At 38.2% G+C, this 19,364-nt stretch overlaps 1 protein-coding gene across 1 annotated transcript in view; it reads right to left on the reverse strand.

Annotated features, from left to right (window-relative positions):
- Positions 1 to 16,266, reverse strand: part of CHIC2 (cysteine rich hydrophobic domain 2) — a 26,757-nt gene extending 10,491 nt beyond the window's left edge. Inside the window, exons 1-3 of the mRNA XM_035897672.1 lie at positions 16,247 to 16,266; positions 12,264 to 12,318; positions 11,966 to 12,121 (exon numbers count right to left, since the gene is read on the reverse strand). Of these exons, the coding sequence (XP_035753565.1) occupies positions 11,966 to 12,121; positions 12,264 to 12,318; positions 16,247 to 16,251 (216 nt within the window). The 5' untranslated portion in view covers positions 16,252 to 16,266. The remainder of the gene's footprint in view (positions 1 to 11,965; positions 12,122 to 12,263; positions 12,319 to 16,246) is intronic.
- Positions 16,267 to 19,364: the final 3,098 nt, after the last annotated feature.

Consider the following 19,364-nt stretch of genomic DNA (forward strand, 5'->3'; position numbering starts at 1 on the left):
CCATGAAAAGAACATGATCTAACTGCTTTCAGCCCTCCGTAAATCTGTACTAGGTCTTTAGCACAATGCAACTTCCAATTTAAAAAGCACTGAATGTCTCGTCAATGACTTTGTGAAGAAAAAAGAACAAGGAGCAGACATAAAAATTCCAATAGTTGTTTAAGCATTAAAGTTCATTTGCATCACAGCAAACCTGAAAAGGGCTGACCTCTCAAACCGCCTCTCAGGTCTATGAAGTTGTAGCCTTGACAAGCTCACATTGACAGAGCTCATTGACTCTGAAAGGCTACTCTATCAATGGTGAAAAATGGCAATAGGTTCTACTCTGAGCAGGCATCTGCCTGCCCACCCGCTGCTAAACCAATGGCAAAACCGATTCAAAACCTGAATCTACCTTGTAATCTTCCTTTCCAGGACCTTTTAATAACAGATTAAGATCACTATACAATTTAATTTCATTGTTTGCCCCAGAGAGTGTGAAAAACATCCAAGCTTTTCAAATTCCAATAAAATTACATATATATTACAATACATACACATAAATAAGAAACTGATAGGCGGTTACATACTATTAATTGGTTTATTTAAATAAGAAACCAGTTTAAAATCATTTGACTAGCATGAGATAAACACACATGCAGCCTCGCGACGACAATTATTTATGTTCCCAAAGCCTCAAATACGATCCTTCCTGTAGTGTAATTCAGTATAGTCATAACTCCCAAATCTCACCATACTATCAATACAGAAATGTTAATGAAAATTAGACTGTAAAAATATTTCTGCAAACCTCAGAGCTTGGAATAAAAAGAAATGAATTAAACAGTATCACACAATTCACTATAGTAAGTTTTCTTCCTACTTGACAGGTGAAAAAAAGCACTTGCACGTGCAGCTTAATTAATCACTGCTCTTGACATCTCAATGATTTACAGTGAGGAGCAGGTGAGGATATACAAAACCAGAAAGGAACACTTGATTTGAGTGTAGCATTTCCAGCACACTAGGATGACAAGCTTATATATTCTATCAATGGTGTACAGAAAAACCCATACAGCAAATTATTTGTTAGCCACAACAAAAGCACAAATTAAGTGGAAGAGAGACTTGCTTATTAGGAAGATTTAATACTATCCAGCTTTAAAAATTTTTTTCCTAAAAAAACCTGTCCAATATTTGAGCAAAGCTAAAACTGCAATTCAAGTACACTTTTTAGCATACCAATGACAGGAAAGTATACTTTGTAACATACTCCATGAAAAAAGCAATAGTCTTCAATGTTATCCACAGAACTTCGTGAAATAACCTCTTCAATCAACTATCTAGATGCTAAGTTTAATGAAACGTTCCTGTAAAACAACTGATTCTTTAAGGATATTCATGTTTGACAGTGTCTTCTGAAAAATCGAGACTACCAAAAAAGCCCCAAACTCAGAATACACTTTCACCAATGCTTATTGCTCCCAATTAAAAAATAAAGTTTTGCCCTTAAACATGGAAGAAAAAGGAAAAAAAAAAACCAGGAAGGTCAAGCATGAACTTTTCATGGAGAAAGAAGGCAGTATCGAATACAAATAGTGTGTTACCTGTATGACCAACTGCAAGACCTTTCTGTTATGGCTTTGCAGGGTCTAGTGAAGTTAGCTTACAATTCCAGCTGCAGTTACGGTCTGGACTGGGAGGCTGTGCAGCCACAGGGCCCCCTCTTGCTGCGCACAACCTGGAACATGCACGCTGCACTAAACTGCACTAGTGAATGGGCCAAAGTCCCCCCAACTCCTGCTGTAAATCAGTAAATGACTGGTACAATATTAAACAAAAGGATCTTACATGACTCCCAAAACGGTGCTAATTTGAGTACCTCCCTTTGTCTTTATCTAAGTGGGGAAAAAAACGTAGACAGTAACAGCGCTATCCTCCACTATCAATTTTATTTGTGGTTGTCTGGGAACAACCAAAGAATCTCCCACTACATGCATCTGATCTTTGCTCTTCTGAAAACTCTAAAACATACGTAAATGTAGTGCAACATTAGCCCAATAAATACTATGCAGAGTTTTTCAAATTCCTTCATATAAAACATTACCCCAATCAAGTATTAATAATTTTGAATATTGCCCTGAAAAAATAACCTTCATGCTCAAATTTCAAAATACTAAGAGACCAATCTAAGCAGATTCTTGTTGATTCTCATATGGCCAGAATTTGTATTACAATTAATTTGTATTAATTGTCTTTGTATTCACTCAAAGAGAGAAATGATGGACGCAGGAATTGCTGTTCATTCTCCAAACAAAGATATACCTGACTACAAAATTTGTACCCCAGAAATTTAGTTATCAGCACAAACAACAAAATATAAAAGTTAGAAAATAACCGAGTCACACAACTGTATGCTGACTTTCAACATGCCAGAACATCCCCCAAGTCAATTCTGAGGTCCATATTGGTGCCACAAAAATGCCAAAGCTGTACTCAGAACACCCACAACAGTTATATATATATATCTTTATCCGTGCTGAAAAAGTCCCCACCTTGAACACTGTATCACAAATAAACCCTTTAGAAACTTTAAATTGGTAAGATTCCCATCTTACTAAGAAATTCTCTATTTGTGAAGGGCAAAGATGACAAAGGTGAAACCCGAGTTGATTTCAGACCCTGACATCCTGGAATACCTGCTGCAGCACGCACAGTAGTTTGAAAAGGGGTCTGTGCAACCACATAGATGTATCTTGCATTGTCTTTCCTATTAGCAGCTAGGATATCTCTTACTAGAGACTATTTAAGGGTGCTCATCCCAGAAGCCACTGCAGCATTCATGCAAGAAAGTGAGTGAAATCCATACTACACAGATTGAAGAATACCTGGAAATAAATGTAGCATCCTGGTGCTTTTTGTACAGTCTTGAAATAACCGCCACGTCTTTTGTCTTACCTTACAGATGATCCTGGGCAGAAAGCGAGCCCAGACCAAAGCACAGATCAAAGCTCCTGATCAGGCAAAGAGAAACACAATCAGCAGAATGCTGGAGTGGAAGAATGGACAACATCAAGTTGACCTCAGGGAAACTTCTGGTTCTAAAAGACAGCCCTGAAGATATTGTCCCATATCCTCACATGATCCATAAACTGACCTAATTTTTATGGGTCTCAAGCCTGGGTTGGTACATCACAGAGAGATTAATTAAAAGCTTAATGAATCAAATCACATCAACCACTTTCGGAAAGGTCTCTTCCACCACATTGTCTGCTGATATAAAGAGGAGAGCAGCATTATTTGACATTACTGCATGTAACAGTTTTTAGTGTCTATGCCAAAGACTATTCCTCAGAGAGTCTGGTTACCTTGATTCTCAAACTCCTAGACTGTTTAAGAAAGCACTAAAGCCATTAAATATGTGGAGAATGGAGAAGGTGAACAGAAACATACACCCCATGTACATAATCCAGGAGTACAATGGAGAACATCTTGTAGTAGTATCACCAATGTATTAACTGATAGATAGCGGATGAGTATTTTCCAAAGTCATTTTGGTCTGCAGCAGAAACATGTGGCAGAGAACAATTATCAAGGAATGTTCCTAAAAGTTGATTACAAAAGTCTTACATAAATTTCCTCTCAAATATAAACAATCCAAAAGACTCAAGATGCTAACTTGGTATTTTAGCCACTGGATATTTTAGCTGTTCTGGAAGAGCTAGGTCACCAAATAAGTGTAGCTAGCTATTTTCTGTAATGAGGTGACAGCAACTAGAGCCAACCACTGTGAAAACTTCATACTATGGAGAAGCCTTGTAGAAGAAATGTTCTTGACCTTGGCAAAATTAACACGCTTCCCTTGAGAAGGCCTAATTGACATGCAGAAAAACACATTTCAAAGGCAGACAGATGTTGAACTGATCCATGAAGCATCAGGATTATAACTAATGTTGTTACTTGAACTTGTAAATAAATATTTGTAACTCCCTTATTCTAGGATTAAATTCTAGTTCCAATTCTCTGTCATTATAAGGAAACAAAAACCATGAAGCTCCGTTCCCTCCAAACAAATTATTCAAATCTGACCATGACAATCTAAAGCATCCACCTACTGCTGAAAGACATTCTCACAGAAAGGGGCACAGAAAATGAACACATAAGATGGAATTGACCATAACAGGGATGAAAATAGGACTAAATCTTCACCAAATAGCTCATCTGGTGTCATCCACGGTGGGAAATTATAAACTGAAAATGGATGAAAATTTCACTTCCATCTTCTCTTTTAAAGTTACAGAGATGTTAATCTGGGTCTCCGTCATTTATTTCCAAAATATCCAGTAGTATGCTATGGAACATAGTTCAAGTCCAGCACAGGTGGAAAAACTAAACAATCTCAGGTTACATCTCTATTAGGAAAGGAAACTGTGCCCAGAAACATTCCCATTCACTAGAAGCCAGCTGGCAGGCAACACCTTACATCTATATCAACAAGGTTTCATAACCTCCGAACCACTCATAGTGCCTAGACCAGTCTGATAATGCCTAGGAATTGTTACACAATACAGATCCAGGGCCTGCCAGGGACCTCTCTCTGAGTACAGATTATAAAGCACCAATTCCTAGGAACGCTCCCAGGTTTAATTTATATGTAGGAAGCCTTTGACTCCTACTGTTAGGAGTATCTAGGGGCAGAGGCCAAGAATGGAAGAGAAGCTACATGGCCAGAAAGACTGAAAGACAGCACAACTTAACAAAATAACTCTAGAAGGCCCTGTAAAAATCCAGTGCTTCACTAGCATGCATGTTGAAGAGAACGATTCCTCTGAAAAAGACAACCTCTGCAGTGCCTTGCCTGTCTAGGATTAAACCAGAAAATTACTGAATCCCAAGCAGGTTGATCCTGTAGCTAGTTAACCAGTTTAGATAAAATAAATCTGGCTACTTAAAAAAATATTTTCCATCACCATCATCATTCTTGTTCCAAATTTAGCAATTTATTCCAAAATTCAGCAAAAAATATTTTTATCAGGAACAAAATGAAAAGTACCTAATCACTTTCCACTTTACGCGTATGTTTGGTACACTTATCAACTCCTTCAGTCTTCTCTTTTGTAGAACTGCCCCTTATCCTCCCAACTGTTTTGTCAGCAATCACATTTCTTGAACTACTTTTTTTTGTTGTTAAATAACAAGTTATATTGTTTATACACACTGCTTGAGTTACTAAGAGTGTTCCACTTACACAGAAAATTATGTTTTACCCTGGTTTATTTGTTAAAGTGAATACATGCCAGAGCAAGACTACTTTGAGAAAAAGCAAGAGAAGAGGCACAGAAGTGTCACTACCTCACACTCACCAGCAGCCCACTCTAGTTTTATGTTTGTTTTCCACTAAGAGTCTAACAAATTATTGTTCACTGAAGTGCTTTCTACTTATTGTAATTTTGTCATACGAATTTCAGATAATTTTGCATTCCAAGTCTTTCCTCAACAGTGTTTGCCTGTGTTCCCTATTTAGCATCATCTACAAGCTGCTAAAGACAGAATCCTAAAAATGACCCTTCCTAACCTGATTTCCAAAACTGACAATTAGTTAGACCATCTTTAGCATGGTCTTTCAAAATAGCTCTATGCAAATTTCAACTAGCTCACATTTGGGTTTTTTTTCAGAAACATGTCAGATTGGACATGAAAAGCAATACAAAAAGTAATATTAAAACCAAACCACTGAATGATCTATGGCTCCCTCTAGATACCTTAGTCATCACAATGTAAAAGGCACTATAACATGGAACTGTTAATCCTACATGCATTATTTTGATTAATATTAGAATGTTTGGAGATATTGTTACAAAGGCAATTTTAAATAGTGTTTAGAATATTCACTATAGAAACCAAAGATATATGCTGCATTTAAGATTAATATTATTAAGAATACATGAAATTACAAATTTAACTTTAGAATACATATTTTTTAAGTACTAAAGGATTTGCATTTGACCTCTGAAAAACCAAAGTAGTATTCTGTGATTTACTTACATTTGTAAGTATTCTTCATGCCAATCTTAATGCCCTGCTCCCCCCAAGCAGGTTTGCAAATTAAAAGACATGGCAGAACTATCTGCTCCCACACGTTGCTATGCACCGACTCACTACTGCACCCTTTAGGAAAGTACACGAAAACCTTTGCAGGGTGCTCTGAAGGAAATAAAATCTGACTTCAGAGACAGGGAAAAAATAATAATCACAGAGCTATACACATGATGATTACACATTTACAGTGTTCTACAAGCTTTGCCACTTTGAGTTCAGTATGTGGAGGACTTAGTGACTCTTCTGACCAAAATTATAGTGAACAATTTTCAAAGAAAAATATACCAGGTCTGAATCTTCTGTTTCTTTTAAAGCTTTCATTTCATGGCTAATATTAAAAAAATAAAAAAAAAAAAAAAAAAAAAAAAAAAAAAGAGATGTGATGTATGTGATTTTAAAGACCTCTGAATATATTTGAAGACAATGGTCAAGAATGCATATTTGATACATACAAGCTCTACTTTAAAAAAGTTTTACTAAGCTGACTAGAGCCAATACAGAGACTACATGATTAGGATAAACATAATAAATATCTTACAATTTTAAAGATTCTTCCAAACTGGATTACAATGTAACTTCTTGCAACAGAGACTTCAAAAACAAGGCACTTTCTGTAATTGCCTTGAGAAACTGCTTGGAAAACCAGTATGGTATTAGAGTATCTCCAGTACCAACTCCCCAGCAGATAGGCAGAGGAGAAAAATATATATTTTCTTCAGTTTTGAAAATAAGTGTGATGTATTCATGGCTTCAATAAACAGAGCTAATGTATTTTAATGCCAGTATCATCCACTGACAAGCAAGACTACTGTATTTAAGAAAATTCATTCCAGCTCCTCCACCACATACTTAAATTAATCAATACTTTGGACGTTGTAATTAACTTATGTTTATACAGCACTCTGAAGATGTAAACTGCTATGTAAGTGACAACTAATGACGAGGCTTAAGCAGCATTCATCAGCTTTGTGTGAATTCACAAACAAACAAGTAGCTCTTGAAAGTATTAATGCAGATCACTATTAAATATCTCATTCTGTTCATTTTAAAAGATTGCCCATGAACCTTCTGAAACATGCAATTTACATGTACAATACCAGCTTTTAAGAAATCTAGCAGTGCTGCAATTCTATCATAGCTTTCATTGTTACCATTTCTGTTGAAATTATTTATCCTATTTACACATCGGGAACTACAGCATTTAGTTAATACTGAAAATGAGTGTCAATTCATTTGAAAAAGCAGCTTCAAATGGGCACCTCAGCCTGTAGTGCTTTCTGAATTATAATTCACTATGTCATTCTTTTTCTTTAAAGAACAATAACTTAAAGACTTAATGTTCATTTGTACAATCTGGAACTTATCCCAGAAAGGACAGTACAATCTATGAGTAAAACTGCTGAAGATCATTGACGATCTAGATCTACAAACGAGGGACTGTATTTCATGTAATTTTCTTGCAGCATTTATTCATTAAAATTGAATCAAGACCACATAAAAGGAAAGAGGCAATAAGATATTGAATCAAATTAAACATTTATTCTACTGGTGAAGAGTAGCAGGCTTTTTCTCAAATACCTCAATGCAAAAGAAGGAAGGAAACAATACTGTACAAAGACTTCCAAAACTAGCACTGAACAAAGCACTGAAAAGAAAAATACAGTGAAGGGAAAGCTTTCATTGCATGGAAATGCATTAAAGTGATATAATTAACAATTAAACTTACAAATGTCTGTGATAATAAATTCCTAGCTTGAAGCACCTGCTGATTTAAGGAGACAAACCCATAACTTATTTTTCCCTGCACAAAAATAAGTACATATTCCCATTAAACACAAACTTTCACTAACTGACTAGTTTCAAAAATCGTATTTACATTCGATGTTAGAATTTTAACAGTCAATGAGAGGCAGTAAAAATACAGAATACAGAGAAAGATTAAAAGAATGATTGTAACTTCACAAACTCTGAAGCTGCAGCTTTTATTTTGTCTACATGAACCTTAAAAAAATGTTTCTCTGAAAAAGAGCTGCGAAGTATACCAGCAATTTAAGAGCATGGCAGATTGATTCATCCTCATTAAAACAGGTGTTTCTTAATTGCTCATTCTGAGAAAAATTACTCTTCTGTATTAAGAGTAAGCAATTGTAGAGTTGAAATTGTTGTTTCATTTAATAAAATCCTTTACTTGAAACACTCCCACTTGTTAGCTCACTGTATACACAATTCAACAAAACAAATTTGTTAGTCTTCTATTTCAGGAGGAAAGAGCAAAGATGATGACTGGTTTATTCTTATTGTGCAATTAAAACATGTTCTACATAAATTTCAGCTCTACATGGGAACACTCCCATCCTGCTTTCAGAAATCACACTCTCCAATTATACAGTCTCAGGAGTCTTTTGTGATCACTGCAGCAAAGGATGAAACACAGGCCAAATCTAAGTAACTGTCCTTTCACTAGGAGTCACTTAGGACAGGGCCAAATTAGCAAAGTTCTCTGAGCAACACTTCTCAGACAAGTGCAAGTACTATAAAATAAATAACCTTTTATTTATTGGTCATTTGTTACAACTCTTATATTACGAGTGTCAGTGGGAAAGAATCCATTGTATTTAATAGTTGAAGGGAAGAAACAGGCACATGTCATCCTAGATCCCTGTTTCCTCAAGAAGTGATTCCTGGCTGTTATAGCTGGAGTCTGGCCAGTGAAAGGAGATCTGAGGAAGTCAAAGCGTGAAAGATCATATTTGACCAACACAACCCTCTTCCAAGACACAGTAGAGTCAGAGATGAGCAGTATAAGAGTGCAAACATAAGCGATTACTTCACACTGAATACATTAGTCTGCTACGTATCAGCAAAACTGTGGCACTAGCAGCAAACCAAAACAGTCTATGGATTTAATTTTTTTTTTAGTGGAAGAACAGGAAGTGGCTTATTGTCACAGTGTTACTGGAATCTACTCAGCAAAGCACAGACTGGAACCTAGATGAAGCAGGCTGTATTTATAACTGCTGTCAATTTGCTGAGCAGCTCCAGGTAATTCACATCACACACCGTCTCTCACTTTCCCCGCTTCTAGGCAAATACATACCGTTAGTTTCCTGCACCTGTCACAGCACTTTGACACAAACTGATGGGAAGTCATGCATTAAAAAGAAAAATCTTATAAGCTTGCAGATGCAGTTCAGTACTGACATCTTAAAGGGTACAAAACCTGTAATTCCAGGTAAGAGGGATTTAAACGACTTAAATCACTTCGTACTTTCCTGATCTGGGTCTACCAAGAAATAAACTTGAATCCACCCATACCTATTCAAGCAACTCAAGTGGCAGTAACTTTTCACTGCTTTTCTGTGAGTAGTAGCCCTGACTGGAAACATTACAAGTTCTTCTGCTTGTCTCCTATACTAGAATCTGCAAATACATCCTTGAAAATATTCGACAGCTTTCCTCCTTACCTCTTCTACCAGTCCTTCCCAGCCAGGTCCAGGATTAAGAATTATAGTTTGGGAAAACATTCTTGTCCCTTTCAGTTTGTCTTTAAGAACACAAGTTAATTAATTCGTCTCTATATTATACTCTCCAGATGCCTAACCAACATCAAGTTCTGGGTTCTCTGACAGACAACCTTCCAAGCAGACATCCATTTGCTGAGCTGCTGACATGGACAAATGATGTTGCCACAAGATCTGAAGCCTCCATATTGACTTAAATGATTTGCATTCCAGAGGAATAACCAAACTGCCTAAACACAGGTATTCAGTGCCATCAGCATCTAGTGCTGCTATGCCATCCCCACCATCACAAGATACCGCATTTAGGCAGCTCAGTCTTAACCTCAATTTCACTAATGCTGGGCATCCAAGCTTCAGCCTGAGTCCCCCAATCTTAAGTGCAGGAAAAGGCACAAAGGTCCTTAAATGTCTCCTGGGACCAGCTTTAACAGGAAAAATGCAACAGTCTGGGCCATACCTCTAGGGTGACTTCTGAAACTTCAACCCCAAGTTTCTGTCCTTGCTCCTGCTGTTCATTCTCTTTCTGAGACTCTTCTGTCTTTATGCAGTCTGTATATTACAGCAACAATTACACTACTAACCTCTTTCCAGCCTCCTCTGAACAGAGTATCCATGGGTTTGGTTTTGTTTTGGGTTTTTTTTCTGGATTTATCCTTTTGGAAGGGAGCTTACCTTAACTCCTATCCCATGCAAACTTCAATGGAAGCACTTCTCTAACTATTGCTTCACTGGGTTCCCACACAGAACCTCCTTCCTCAGCTTCAGACTGTTTTCTAGCCCCAGATGCTACAAGCCCTTACCTTTTTTCTGACTTTGTTTAACAATGTATACAAAGTTGATTATTTGTGACTTCTGGTAATAGATTAAGAGGCCCCGGTTTAGAAGATGAGGGCTTGGGGCACCAGTCCCTACCATGTTACATCCTGCTGTCATTTCCTGATACAACAGCACATTACATGAGAAAAAATGGGTCAAACTAAAGAGTACCAGAAGCTTTCTCCTTTAGAAGTTAAACACAGACAGTAGCAACGCAAGCTTCCCTTGTGTTTGTAATGAACAGAGCTAGGCCTAGAATGGTAAAGGTGCTCTTCTCTGCAAGCTAAGTCACCAACTTAGCTGTTGAAGCAATCAGCAAATTCTAATTTCTTGTAACAGACTTTCAGGATATGGATATACAATCATGCTACAGGAGACTTACTAGTTTGTGACAGCTTGAAGACAGGAAACCTAACATTTGATATAATTCACACTGATGCCAACATTTTTTTTTCTTCTCCACAGACTCCAGTGTTACCAGGAGGCTTTTCTACCTTATTTTGTATACAATTAAAACTAGCCTTAAGTAATCTCTCAAAGGGACTAAGCATTAAGATCTTAACACAGGAAGTTAGATGATACAAAAACGCATACAGGTTTTGTTATGATCAGTGTTCATCCTACAAATAGATTTTTTAGAACGCCTTGATTTACTGACTCTGTAAAATGAGGACTTTGATAAAGAAAATCATGATGATGTTCAGTGTACTGAACTGGCCGCAATTTGTAGCATTAAGAGGTATTACACAAGAGAGAATATACACATGCATTGCCACGAGATGGAATGAGGAACAGGACTAATAGAGAGGACAGGATGGGGAGGCACAGAGACTTCTTGCGGAGTAGTGAAATAGGACTAGCCAAAGACCATTTTTACACACATGAAAACAGAAGAGATGGGAGAGTAGCCTAATTAACTGCACTGAGGGAAAGGAAGTGAAAAACAGGCACATGCAATGAGCTTCTGTTGTGAACAATACACTAAGTGCCAAGTGTACACAGATAAAAAAAACTTTCTAGTTCTTAATGTAAAAAAAAAAAAAAAAAAGTCTTACTTATCTACAGCTCGGAAGGAAAATCCAAAAAAAAAAAAAACAATTATTATCTTTTATAAAATTGCCTTTTTAAACAAAAATGTATGGCTGTTTGGGCCACAGTGTAATCAGAAGCTCCTCAAAACAAACTGCCGCTCAATCACTGCCAAGTTCTGATAACCCCAAAAAGGGTATCACAAAGATGAAGCTATTAAAAAAGTATGTTGAAAGATACTTCAATAATAGTAAGTGCTGTACAGTACACGGTTCTAGCAGAGACATTCAGCTATACTACCACTCACTGAGTGGCTCAAAGTTCTGACTGGTGTCTGTTGTAACTAACTACTTTGACAGACAACTGATATCAAGATGTATGAAACCAAACAGATCCAAACAAGTTCTAGCACACAGCATTTAAAGGTGGGAGAGAAAAAAAAAAAACCAAACCACAACAAAATGAGAACAAACCCAGTACAACTCTTAACTATAAAAAATTACGTGAGCAGTTCAACTTACTCTTTTACTGAGGCAGATAACTGGCCACATACTACAACCTAAAGTGCAGCAGCAGCAAAGGCATCCACATAATAGCCATCGTACATTAACTGGAAGGTTCTTCTTAAGACAACTGTTCACTCTACTGATGCTGGCTTTAAATTCTTCAGGTGCAACCTACAAGGGAAAAAAAACCCAAAAACCAAACTTGTACCACAGCAGTGCAATTTATTACTCTTACAATGGCCTACACCTGGAATTCCTGTTTTTGTAATAAAATCTTAACTCTATTTCCAAATTCCTATTTACAGATACTCACCTTTCCAGTTAAAGATGAAGGAAATTCTGCTTCAAATTTGTTGCTTAGTCCAAACCTGCAAAAACAAAATGAAGATCATACCAAAATTACAAATAACCCCAATCCATGCCACAAGTTACAAGTGCCTCATAATATTCTCAGAGTTCATATCACAACAGCATTAATTTCAGGAAAAAAAATAGTTGTTATTAAAAGTAATCCCTAAAATTATCCTAACAAACAAAAGTACACCACTGTACACAGTTTGAAATCCATCGTGCCTATAGTCTCTTCTTGAAGTTCTGTTCCTACTCTTGACTCTTCCCCAAACTCAGCAAAAACTTTATAACCAATAGTGGCAAGCGTGAAAAGTGAAGAGTACTTAAGGGGAGAGGGGAATTAAGTTAAGGCCACAGTTTGAATTACACCCCTCCTCCACCACTACAGATATATCTTGAAGAAAAGCTCATCCAGTGCTATTCCACTCAGGTCGTGCTAAATAACTGTTATAACCATAAAAATGGAATCAGTACCAGCTTGTTTATTCAGAATAATACACTAATAACTTTCAGAATACAAAATACTACCTAACAAAACATGACTTAAACAGTAACTAATTTGAAAGAAACATACCAATTACGAATGTAAAGCTATGAAGCAGTTTGAGATGAGCTGGAGTTACCAACTATTCTGGGTTTCAGAAGATCTAAAGATTAGAGGGGCTTCACCTTGTCTACCAAAAAAATTGTTTTCTGTCTTACAGTTGGCTGGTTGGGTTCATGAATGGATGAACCTCAAAAAACGTGAGTATTTTCTGGCATCTGGTCTGGGCAAAAACTTCTAATAGGAACTATACAGTCTAACAAAGGCATTAATAAAACTGCATGACTGGCTACTAATTTAGTAAACAGCAGTCAGTGTAAAATTTAAGTTGTAATTAATAACCTGAATATAAACCAAAGCAGTCTTACTATCAGATACTGCAAACAATACAAATCAGAAATTAAACTGCTCAAGACTTGAATATTGGCAGCAAGACCTATCACACATTGTTCAGCTGTATGCAGAAAAACTTACCTGATCCTTGATAGCTGCAGATTTTAAAGACAGAATTTGCTTTGACAATATATTTATTGAGTATTTCTCGGGGTTTTGAGGGGGTTTTTTTTGGTGGGTTTCTTTTTCCTTATTGAACTGAATGATCTACATGCCAATGGAGAACTTTATCCAAGTAATCAAATGGGCAGTTAAGTGCCGTACCAATGGTGAGCTACTACAGAAGGGCCTCACAAAACCCAGTGGACAAAAGATGACAGATGAGCTTCTGCACTGACAAATGAAAGGTGGTGAATCTTGGGAAAGCTAAACTATGCTTATGTGACACTAAACTAAAGTTTGGCAGCCACAGCTCATGAGAGAGATCTTCTATCACCACTCATGATTCTCTTAAACATCAGCTCAATGCAAGCAGCAGCCGACAGAAATAGCAATAAAATACTGGGCACCACTAGGAAGGTGATCAAGAACAACACAGAGGACACTGTTTTGACTCTCCATAAAATCCTCATATGCCTACATATTCAGTACTGGGTGCGGTTCTGGCACCCACGTTTCATGGAAGACTTGGTGGAATTAAGTGAAAGCATAGAGAAGGAAGATAATATAATTAAGGGAATAAAGCAGCTGCCCTAGGGGACTAACAAGGTTGACATTAACTTGGAAAAGAGAAGGCTGAGGGGGGTATACAATCAAAGTGCAAAGATTCAGGAAGGCAGTGGGTAAGGTGACTGATTAACTGTTAATCACAAAATCCCACAACAGACAGCACTCCCCGAAACTAGTCAGAGACTGGTTTAAAACAGATAAAAGAAAGTGCTTCTTTAAGCTGCAAGCGGCAAACTTCTGTGTTTGTTTCCACTTGAGATTAGCGACACAGACTGGGCCAACAGATCTGAAGAGAGATTACTCAACTTCCCTTACAGACACTAAAGGAAAGATGATGTTGAAGTGCACATCACCTCACACAACTGCAGATGCCAGAGCATACAAGGAGAATGGTCACCGGGAACAGCTAGACTTGCATGCAACCCATAAGTAGCAACGCCTATTGCTGCAGTTTGCAACAGCACGCTGGGCTAAGTAAGTTTATGAATTAGACACTGTAGGTGATTTTTACATATGGTTCTAGGGAAAAGTAAACAAGTCATCTCCCTATCATTGACTGCAGGCAGTAGAATCATAGAAACACAGAATGATTTGGGTTGGAAGGGACCATTGAAGGTCATTTAGTCTAAACCCCATCACTAGACCTGTCCAACCAGACCTTGAACACTTCCAATAATGGGGCATCTCCAACTTCTCTGGGCAACCTGTTCCAGTGTCTCTAAAAAGTCTCTCTACATCTTTCTTATAAGCCTCCTTTATATATTGAAAGGCCGCAATAAGGTCTCCAGAGACCTTACTTACACATAAGTTACCTAGCATATTTGAGTATCTGTAATTAGAACAGTAGCTCTGCAACTCGTACAAATCCCTCAAAACTGATGAATTAAAAAATGACAATTGTTAACCAGAGAAATCTATGTCAATTTTACCACTTCAACGCAAAACAAAGAAAAGCCATCCTTAGCGGAAATGTACCTCTACCATTGAAAAATCTTGTTGAATACCCCATAACAGGAGGACTATCCACCCTTTCCCCAAAATCCTCAGTGAAACCAAGTACTGAGGCAAAAGTTATGTAAACATCAGAAAAGTGTCATGCTCCACCAATGAAGCTACTTAAAATTGACAGTAGACTGAAGTGGAAACCAAAGCCTGAAAAAATCCCTTGGATCGATATATATTTCATAAGCAGCCAAGCCTGGAGAAGGACTTCAAGCTCAAGACACACAGCTGCCATTGGAAGTCTCAAAACTAAAAAAGGTAATACTACTTTACTATATAATTCATCAAATCAGACAGATGTCTAAAGAGATGTCTCTTCAAAGAATGATCTTCATGTATTTGGTGCTTCAACATCCAGAAGATTTACTCTGAATAATGGAATTAAATATACATTTGAGCAATAAGGGAGTGGCCAACTACAAGGATAATTTAGTCCAAAACAGCTCTTGTTGCAAGAACTAAAATGAAGCTGAGCCCCTGACCAAGACATGAGAGAGAATCTCAGCTGTCCCTCTACCCAGAATACTAAGGAAGCCCTTTACTCTGAAGCATGAACAGGTAAGTCAAAGGCACAAGGAAGTCTCCCAGCTCTTGCTTAAGTCACAAAAAGATGTAGTTGCAGGGAAAGTCCGGCTCAGTCTCATGCGGAAGACTGCCTGGGAAATCAGCAGGACAGAAACAAGGCTTTTTTTTGTGAATGCGTGATCCAGCTTCGTCAAACACAAGCAAATATTCATGGAGATCACAAAATCCATGCCTGACAGACAACCCTGCTGGAAAAGCTCTAGAGGTATCTAAATTTACAAACATGCTGAGGCAGAGCGAGGCACAGAACCTTCTGACCAATACATTTACACTTCGGCAAATGAGACTGAGACTCCGTACTCGAGACTTGTGGCAGTGGTTAATACATGGTGGGGTAGCAAAACTGAAACATCAAAGCTAACCCGACCAGCTACCAAAGGCTTCCATATTACAGTTTTGTGACTGTACAGTGACTCCACACATTAAAAGCTTTGGTAAGTAATTATGCGATCTCAGTATTATCACTCTTGACTGCATGCTGCGATTTGGAAATTAAAATATCAGGAAGTCTACAGAACGCTACTACACGTTCACTGTAAAGACATAACAGCTCTGACAAAAAAGCAGCAAAAAGTGTCTTAAAATCCAACACTGGAAGTCAGTGTTTTGAAGATGCATTTCGTCAGACAGCTGTCCACATCTAGTACTAGATTTCTTTTGTACAACACTCCATCTTCAGTGACACATACTCCTCTCTGCTCGCTCTACGCCTTTCCCATTCTACATCATGTCTTCAGCAGATCCGTGCTCACCTCATGCATGAGTACTTTCTTTAGCCTTCCTGGAACCTGCAAAAGTGTTTCTTGAACATGACTCTGCTTGAAAGATTCAGCTGAGTTCCTGCCCTTGTGTACAGTGAAGAAAGAAATGGTGAGAGGTGGAAACTTCAAAGTACAGAAGTTTACAGTATGGGACACAGCCAACCCGCAACCTTTTCTCAGCTCAGATCTTCCTAACACATAAAACTGACACACGCTATCCTCTTCCTCTTTGTCCTCTCTTATGGGGACACTAAACCATTTTTTCATTGCTTTCAACCATGCTCCTTAGTTCCACGTGTTCACAACCCCTATAAAATAAACACATATATTCCACAAATCTTAATGCTCTCCATCCATAATTCTCACATAGCCCTGTTTTCACTCATATGTCCTCGATGCAGAGTAAGGTTCAAAAATATATCAGCAGACAATATTAAAGAAACCGACTTGGCTGAAAATAATTTTGTGACTTTTTTTTTTCCTCCCTCCAAACAGTTACCTTGCATCAACACACAACGTGCTAAGACAACAAAGAGCACAGAAAGGTATTCACTAGCACATCACAACGGCTCACCATCATTCCGGCACTGAAAAAGACTAATAAATCCAATATTACTAGCTAACACAATCTGCTATATATATATACACACAATATATATACTATATATATACACAATAAAAAAGGCACATATATTGCAACTGGTTGAGGAACAGGGAAGCACAGGAAAACAGTCACTGAAAAACACAATCAGACACCTATCACAAATATTCTCTTTGAGATTTCGAACTTATGTACCTCTCTTTCCATACTAATATGATGTTAGAAACAAGTATGAAATAACTTGGACTTTTAATTCAGTTGTAAGTAAAGTTCTGTCTTTTCTCAGATTTCAAGTTTCTTGCCATTAGAAGAGATCACCTCTAATTACCAGAAACCAGGTCAAATATTACTCCTGACCACCAAGCTATCTAAACTCTGCTGGTGTGAAAACAGTTTAACTGAGTATTTAAAAAACAATGTTAAAAAAAGTTTTAGAATTGTGTGCAGCATGTTCCAAACAGTGAGTTCAAGAAGAAAACTCTTGAGTGCTAACCAAAAGCCCTGTGCCCTGAAAGGCAAGGCCTTCATATGTTTTATTTGGATAATATTTACCTGCTTTCCTTTAACTGCTTTTAACTACTCAGCTTAGAAAGGGCTCTCACATACTTGCACTGTCTGTTGGATGAAATCAAGTAACAGTAAGTGTCTTTCTGACATTAATCTGTAGTCATGGAAATGACATATTTCAAACTCAACATTATGACTCCTATGTAATATCAGAGAGGATATGACAATAGACTATGAAAAGAGAGCTTCTGTTTAAATACACACACAGCAGAAGCAGTCAGCAACTCTTTAAACTGCTGCAGAGCCAGGGACAGATCAATCCAGTATTTGCTTAGCTGCTGATAATTTTTGTCAGCCCTTCAAAACGCACACACGCTTTTATACCAGGCAAGACTAAATCATTAATAGGACTTGACCTAGTCCTTAAATCCACCAAGTGAATGCTCGGACAGTGATCTAACTTTTAATAATAAGCTTCTCAATCAATATAAAAAGAGAGTTATAGGCTCTACAAAGGTACAAGTGGCTGATGCCATTTAGTGAATTATTCACACCTGGCACAATAAAGAAAGTAGATGAAGATCAATTGCTTAGTTTTGGAGGTAAATGTTCGAATTTCATTGCTCATCCAACACCTAAAGAACAAACATTTTATGGAAGAACTTAAAGTAATAACGAGCTAGTGACCATTAATAAACAATTAATGAGGCAACCATCCTTCAACCACAACGCCTTTACTAGTCACAGACATGCTATGCGAGCTTCCTCACTATTCCGCTAATGGGCCTCGATCCTGTCTCACGCAACTTACCTTCCAGTCTTGGAGAAGAGACCAGTGCTTGCCTCCATTTCAGTTCTTTATATTTTCACATTTGCTAATAGGAGATCTAATTGAGGTTATGTTCTGTTTACCAGAAACAGGCTAAGGCTACCAGCTTATTTTCAGAGAAGTCATGGGATGGTAACAATTTCTGTTCCCAATAAACAGAGTCATACACTGAACACTGGCTACACACTTCTGTTCCTTTACAGGGCCTCCTCAGCCTCCTGCCCATCCCCATCCGTCCAACCCTCCAAACCTCTCTCAGTCTCTCATATCTTACTTCCTGTTTTTAACCAGACAGCAACCTGCACTGCCCGGCTGTTAGCATTACTTAATGTCAACCAAATATTAAAAGCAGTAACATTCCAAAGCACCACAAAACTACTCTAACTTTAACCCCAGATTTCTGGACAGGTCAGTATCTGAAAGTCAGTAGAGTCCACGGGACTAAGAGCAACAGATCACAACTGGTTTTAGACCTTCAACTTTTATGCTTCCATTGCAAGCCCAGTCCTGCCTAACAGTCAATACTAAAAAAATAAAAGGTTTGCACTGCTGCTTTTTGTCTCCAGGTTGATATTTCAGCCTCTGAAACCGTACATCATAGCTAACAACAACTACACTTCAGTAGAGCGAGCCTGATGGAACTGACTGAAGGAAAGATACCCTCATCTGTCAAATTATTGGGAAGTACTACACTAACTCATGGTCGCTTGCTGCTAGGTTGCCAGAGACACCAAACATTCACAAAACAAAACTCGCAGTCACTCCTATGTTAAAGACAGTGAAACAACACACATCAATCACAACTTAACAGGATTTTATGTGCACCTATCCAACTCACAGATACCTCTTCTTTCTTAAAAGCCCTCAGAGCTATATTAGCGGCCACACGTTACACGGGAGCAGGTAACAGATATATAAACAACCCTAAGCAGCCGGCCGGCCGGTCATGTGCTGGCACATACCTGTTATACACAGGAACACAGGCACCTTACTTCCTGACAGCTCATCGCTTTGGTCAAATACTTCGCATTCCTCTGCCAGTCACAGCCCAAGCCAGCCCGGTTCCCTCGGCGGCTCGTTAGAGGTTTGCACCCGCTTGCGAGCCCCAGGCGGCAGCCAGCTGCCCGGCGGGGCCGAGAGGCCCCCCGCGGGCCCCGGGGCGCCGGGGCGCG

This window comes from Egretta garzetta, unplaced genomic scaffold, assembly GCF_000687185.1.
Source record: "Egretta garzetta isolate BGI_Z169 unplaced genomic scaffold, ASM68718v1 scaffold557, whole genome shotgun sequence".
Classification (NCBI taxonomy): Eukaryota; Metazoa; Chordata; class Aves; order Pelecaniformes; family Ardeidae; genus Egretta; species Egretta garzetta.